Source organism: Microtus ochrogaster, linkage group LG1, assembly GCF_000317375.1.
Source record: "Microtus ochrogaster isolate Prairie Vole_2 linkage group LG1, MicOch1.0, whole genome shotgun sequence".
NCBI classification, from domain to species: Eukaryota; Metazoa; Chordata; class Mammalia; order Rodentia; family Cricetidae; genus Microtus; species Microtus ochrogaster.
In genome coordinates, this window is record NC_022027.1 from 27132648 (window position 1) to 27139837 (window position 7190).

The following is a 7190-nucleotide window of genomic DNA, read 5'->3' on the forward strand; positions in this document are numbered from 1 at the left end:
AAGTCTACACTTGTCATTTAAAGAGACAAAATAAACAGTTAACCACACAGTAATAAATAATTTAAATTGTATGTTAAAAGAAAGCTGTCTATGGACAGAATGCAAGTAGATAAGATGGATCAAGATTGACAGGGCAATCAGGCCATAGGTTATATTTGGTTGGCTGGTAAGGTGGATTACATCAACGAATATCCCACGTGAAGGGAGAACAGCCAGAGTGTCCTGGTGTGTTTACAGGACAGGAAGGAGATCAGTGCAGGTGAAGGGGTGTGTTCAGGCAGAGAGCTATGTGAGGTGAGGTCAAAGAATTTATGGAAGGCAGATCACTCAGGGCTGCACAAACGTCCATTGCAGGATGAACAGGGTGTGATTTCAGGGCTCGGAGAGGGTAAATGGCATGATCTGACTTAAATTTTAAAAAGGTCCTACCATAAATTATTAAATCTTTGAAAAATGAATAATCCAATATATTGCATAACCTGTGCCATGTACCTTAATCTCAATACACCAACCTTCTCTCAGAATTAAATATCATTATTATCATTATTCCCACTTTCCCAAAGAAAATATTAGATCTCAGAGTCTCTGAAAAACTTCTCTGGGTAAGATTAAGGAGCAAAGTCAGGTGAATAACCTTTCTAACTTATTGTTTAAAGTCTGACTTCTCTTTCCTAAGTATTTATGTATATTTAAGTTATAAATGAATTAAAACAACACTTATGGCTATTTATCTAATTAACCATCAATGAAGATGCTAATTCCTGTATGTTATTATTGAATTGAATATTAATTATTTCCCTTATTAACCTCTGGAATATGACAGAGTATTCACCTGAACTTTCTATTTCAAATGACATGTGTGCATTCAGGTGAAGATTCTTAGAGAAGTGAAGAGTATGCACACCGCTATCAAAGAAAACCTGAGTTTATTTACTAGCACTCCAAAAGCTTCCTGTGATGTCAACTTCAGGATAATATGACATCCTTGACCTCCAAGGACACCTGCATTCATGTGCACATGCACCCACACAGACTTAGACATAATCATAAAGAAAAGGATGAAATGTTGTACTGCAGGAATGATGAGAATGATTTTTTAAGAGTCCATTTAGAAATTTTTCACAGGCTTTCATTTATTTTCAATCATTTTTTCTAATTGTCCACATGCACACAATTTTGCTACGTGCATTGCATATGTCGTCATATTCAATATTTATCGAAAGAACTGAAATATAAACTGTATTCCAGGAATACTTAGTGCGCATCTACAGAGGCAGGCTATTTCAAGTTTGAACAAGTGCTGAGGACCAGAGCTGTTGTGTAAAAGACTCATCTCTCTCCTGGAGTCACACTTCTTACATCAGCATTCATAGCTCAGATGGCAGCCAGGTACAGGCATTCCCATTTTCCAGATGGCAGAAAGTTAATAAAAAAATCAACATTTATTTTATGGCCACAATAAGCAAATCAATTTTCAGCTGCAGAAATCACAGAGATTTATGATGCAACATCCCTACAATACTATTAAGGTAACAAGAGGAGCTTAAAATGAAATAAATAATACAAGATAATATGCAGTAAGTTCTGTGTGAGATACAAAAATAGCAACTGTTAAAGAAATTCAACAGGCAGAGATTTAAATCTTGGTATTTCAACTCAGTCAAGAAAGTCTGTACGGAAGACCACTGGTATCATGATGGTTTCCATAGAAATGTGAGGTTTTCAATCAGCAGAAAAGTGGAAGAGAAGTCATTCTACTAAAAGGAGATAATATAGCCACAGGCCAAAGGAGCAGATGGAAGGGATTGCCAAAAGAAACTAGTAAAGTTTGAAGTGCAAGATAGATGGGAATTGACCTAATATGGAAAATGAACCCAGAGAAGCATGGATCCTCGGACAGGAGGAAAGAAAGTGGATTCAATGAAGTCAAATTATTATTAGCATGGGGCACACATCTGTGTATTCTGTGTTGTTAAGCAGCATTCCTAGTCAGCTCAATTAATCCACTTTTAAGCAAAGGAAACAAGACTTCACTGTCTGGCAGCGTTGTGAGAGAGGGATGCTGTGGAGCACTACTGTAGAAAGTCTGACATATAGCCTATACTCTTCCAGTACCCTCAACACCATCCATCAGATGGGGAACCATCCAAGGCATACGATCAAGAGAAAAGAGGTGGCACACATAGATTAGCTGTGTCAGAGTAATCAGAGGGTCGTTACTGAGGAATTGGGGGAAAAAGAACAGCCTAAGAAAGGACACAATATATTACATTAAACCAAATAACAAGACAATGGGCATCCATATATGAATGTGAGCAAAAGGAATTTTTAATATGAGATACTATAAAAAAAAAAGAACCGGAGACCATGGTAAGATTCAAAGCCGAAAACAGGTGGTCTTTCGTACCCCACCATGCAACCTTAAATCAAAACTTTTTAAAATTAAAAAAAAATGAAGTTCAAGGTCTAATTTCAATATTTCCCAATTTATTTTGCAACAGGGATTTATTTAAAAACAAAAATTGCTGTGTCTAAGATAAAAGAGCTGTCATAGTGCAATTGCACACCCTGGGCCACCATTATGAACTGGGCAGCTGTGCACTAGACTTGCTTCTTTGGTGTGGGAGCAACGTGAGAGTTGCTTGCCGTTTTTCTAACTTGGGTAACAAGCCCTTATGCTAGAAATATCCAATAATTAAATGTCATCTGTTCAACAAGTTGGGTCTGCCTGTCTGCTTTCTTACCACTCAACCATCTATCTTTATCAAGCTAATTAATTACGAACTAAATTAAAAATTCACGCATTAAGTCAATACCGGATTTCCACAAAGTCACATGAAGCTCAGGCTGGACTAGAACTCACTGTGTAGTTAAGGAAAACCTTGAACCCTTGATCTGCTTGCCTCAATTTCACAAATGCAGAGATGCCATCAGAACCAATTTAGTACAAACCCAAGTCAGCAGAACTGCAAAGTTATTAATGCTGGGATAACCATATAACTGTGCTGATCATTACCTGACATAGAATATTCAGCTCATTTTTCTTATTATTGAATCAACTAACCATTTCATTAGGTATGTGTACATGGAAATATTTATCACATGTGGTTTTATAACTAAAGCTTTTTGTAACATATCAATATCTATACAAATCGATAAATATTTAGCAATCTTAAAACTCATTAGTGCCATTTTGGCTTAATGATAGTTTCAGCAATCCTGTATCTATGTTACTTTCATCTAACTCTAGCATCCCTCAGCATTGCTGAATGGTAATTAAAACTTAGCTCACTAGCCAACCTTATTTCCTTTACTTTCTTGGATTAAAAAAAAAAAAGTTTTATTTGAAAATTGTTGTTGGAGTTTGAAATTCAACCGTGTGACAACTTCTTAGAGTAGAATTATAGCCACTCAATATTTGACACTTCTGTATATAATTATTGAGGATGTATACTAACCTGAAAATAAGAATCTGTAAAAAGTGATAAATAATTGCAAAATTAGACATATTCTCTGATTGAAAAACAGGCCTCTTTCAATAAATTAATTAGAAAATTCTTCACACACACACATAAAAACCTTGTCTCCATATAAATGTGGGCATTCCACACAAGATAAATGAAATACATTAGGCATGTGAAAAAGAAAGCAATGAGGTTCGTTTTGTGCATCTTACTTTCTGTTATCCAGGACATCAAATGCCTGATACTATGTCTTCATGCATGAAGATGAGACTTTTACCTTTAACTTCTAAAGTCATTGTTTTATGACGGTTTATAGAAACAAAGGAGAATTATTTTTACCTCCCAGTCCTGGTCTAAGCCGATTATCGTAACCATCCAGAAGTCTGTCTAGTATTCTTGTAAAGATGGTAATGTTATTTTTAGCCTCATCTTCTTGGATGTTAGCCAGCACCAACCTAAACAGATAATTTTACAAATTGGTATGTGTTTTATATATGTATGCACAGTGTTTGGCTAAGTGTCAAAATGCTCTTCTTACTTGATCTAAATTTGAGGATTCTTTAGCCATTAGCGACACACACTTCATTCCTTTTTTCATTTTATAAATAGCACTCAACTCAGGGGCACAGTAAATATAATGTTTAAAAATGGACATCAAATAACAGAATATCAGAAGTGTAATTAAAATACTTTTGAGATTTCTGCCACTTAGCCCTCTGTATGGCTTATCTTAAAATCTATTGCATAAAGCATATCATTTTTGTAGATTCTCATGTGCCTACATTATTGGCGAGATTGCTTTGCTGTTAGACGGAGTGTAGTAACGAGAGAGACTTCCGAAGTGTTTCTTCAGTGTTGTGAACACTAACTGGAAAATAAACTGTCATCTTGATGGTACAAATCGCTCTGTCGTTCTCTTAGATAGCATTGTTTTTCTGTGTCTTTCCCATTTTTAGACCAAGATAATTTCCTGACTTGGGGTATACCTCCACCCAATGGCCAAGTGTAATATAGACATCAGGGAAACTCCACTGGCAGGCTGCCAGGCTCAATGTGGCCTGGAGCTGGAGGTGGGTTCTAAAGGCAGCAGTCACACACAATTTCACAGAGTCTTAGGAAGGCTAGGTCTGTGGAGTAGTCTCAGAAGAGATATTAGGGGCTACATAAAGATAAATGTGTCCAGTTACCCTTTTTTGGTGATAAAATTTGTGGGAAGAGATGGTCTTAAAATATCCCCAGCCAGGCTTTTGAAGCAGTGATTTTCTCCATTATTTTTCCGTCATAAAGCCAGAGACCTGATTTTGTGAAAGCAATTTGGTACCAAAGAAACTGATGTATAAAACAGAGTGTCCTTTTCCATTACCGTTTTTTCTCAGAATGATTCAGAGATTTAAATTACTGTCCCCAAAAAAGAATCATTTATATAATAGAATAAAATGCTTCCGTGAACATTATTGGTTAAATATAGAACAGAAAATGAATAGAGTGATACTCAGTTAAGCAATTGGTGGTGGTTCTCAATGGGCATTAATTGATCATAGATTGCCTATGTCTCTAAAGTCAATGCTCAGGTGTGCTTACATGCTAGTCAATGTGCATCGTATAAAACATCATTGACAGAGACCATTTACACTGAAATGGACATGAAGTAGTAGCTAACCATACTCGTAATAACATCAAAAGTGGCAAGGAACATCAAGGGAACATTTTGAAAACCAGAGTGAATATTAAAGCGTGAACAGGAAACAAACAATCTCAAATTATATAAGTAAATCAGTTCCTACACTACCCTCAAAAGTTTCTGCTTGCCTACTTTAAGCTAATTTTAAAAACCCTCACTAGGATAGTCACAAGAGTCTGCGATTTTTCTCACAGAGGTGTTTTTCAGTCATATTTCATAAATTTCATATTTCTCTTTCTAAAGTCCATTAGTGGGTATTTCCCGATTAATCAATTAAGTATTTCCAAATAGATTTCTTTTCATTTCCAAAATATCTTTTTCACACGTTGAAGATTATTTGGTCAAAATTCTTAAAGGGGATAATAAAATGCTATGATATTTATTAAAAATTAATGGCTATTGAAAAATTCTTATGGAATTTATGTTTTAATTCTTCTAGTGTCTAAAAATATTTTCTAAATGCATTAAATTAAATATACCCACTGTCCAATTTTTAAAAATCAGAACAGATTACAATTAAGATGAAATTGCTTAAAACAAACAAATTAACTGCCGTATTGATAATTGGCAAAAGAAAAATTACAAATCCAAGCTGACTTTTTTTATCAGTAACCATCTACTAAGAAAGATATCTCCAGATTACTAAGATGAAAAGTTGGTTGACAGATCTTTTGTTTTTTGTTTGAGATTGTGGAGTTGTATACTACCTCCACCTAGAGGCTTAAGACTCTCATATCATTGGCGTTTTCTGTGTTGTTTTTAGAAGCCCCAGTGATTGAAAACAAAAAAGCAAAGGAAGAAACAGAAAGAAAAGGAAAAACCTAAGTTTCCACTTAAATTATTTATCTGACACTTCTCTGTCTTCCCCGAGGAGAATTTGGCTTCCTCACCAGATTCCTCCTGTGTCTTAGCAATAGGCATTCTTTGGACTAATATACTCCTGATAGAGTATTCTCCAGTTAAGTGTTACATATAGAAAATGTGTCCGTTCCCTTTCGTTTGTTTTTGTTTTAAGAGAAAAAAAAAAGATCAGCAAACTTTTTAGAGTTCCAGACACTTAACGGGTTAATTTTCTATACAATATACATTTTCATTAAAAGGAGTTCTTCAAATCACCTCGACTCTAAGAGATCACAGATACACTTAACGGCATTTAAAAAAATTACGCTATACCTGAACTGCAGAAACCAAACACAGCGTCTCACCTGGCTGGGTCCCACACCAGGAAAACAAGCAGCAGAGACCGTACATTGCAGGTGTTCAGTTTTGTCTTCATCTTCCTTGTTTGAGAAGCTACGGAAGAAAAAGAAGATAAAATTAAAATTGTTCTGAGTCCTACCAACCAAGTATCCTCCAAAGAATGCCATTTCAGTTGTGGAAGTGGGGGTGTCACTCCCATGTGCTAGGTATACAGGTGTAGGACCAGATGACTGAAGGAGAATTTTTTTTTTATGACTAGATGACGCTAGTTCATCCCCCCACCACCTCTTAACTTCCCCCAGCCCCGTCCTCTGCAAACACTTCGCTATTCACACATAAAATGGCAAGACCCGGGGACTCTAAGCTGACACATGCGCTTACGGAGGAATAGATTGGTGTGAGTGGAAACGAGGTGGCGAGCTGGATACTCCATGCCTCGCCCTCTCTGCGAAGACCACCTCCGCAAGCACAGCGGGAAAAGCTAGCAGCAAGCAGCCTACTTTTCCTTACAGTGAATTGCAGTCCTCGCGTGTTCACTTTCCCCAACAACAACCACCACCCCACGCAAAAAAAAAAGAAAAAATAGAAAATCAAATCCAAATCATTCTCCCTGCCCATCCCCATTTGCCCATGTCCATGTTCAGGAGGCAGAAGGGTGGGAATTAAGTGCTGCGAACTACGTGTTTGACAGCTGCTCTAGAGCCCAGACTACCCAAAGAGCTTCAGGATCAAACACCAAGCAGGCAAAGCAGCGCAGCCACTGTGGGCAAAGTTGGAGACTGTAAAAGAGCCGGGCCAGCGTGCTGCCACCGAACTGGACTGGCTTTTGAATTTTTATTGTAGTT

At 36.8% G+C, this 7190-nt stretch overlaps 1 protein-coding gene across 3 annotated transcripts in view; it reads right to left on the reverse strand.

Annotated features, from left to right (window-relative positions):
* The window catches only part of Gabra2 (gamma-aminobutyric acid type A receptor alpha2 subunit), a 134220-nt gene extending 127392 nt beyond the window's left edge, over positions 1-6828 (reverse strand). Inside the window, exons 1-3 of one of the 3 annotated variants that reach the window (XM_005359306.3) lie at positions 6727-6828; positions 6351-6438; positions 3804-3919 (exon numbers count right to left, since the gene is read on the reverse strand). In XM_005359306.3, the coding sequence (XP_005359363.1) occupies positions 3804-3919; positions 6351-6438; positions 6727-6778 (256 nt within the window). In that variant the 5' untranslated portion in view covers positions 6779-6828. Of the gene's footprint in view, positions 1-3803; positions 3920-6350; positions 6605-6726 lie in introns of those variants that run through there. The other 2 variants (XM_026785070.1, XM_013350814.2) reach the window with 2 other exon arrangements.
* Between the last annotated feature and the right edge of the window lie 362 nt (positions 6829-7190).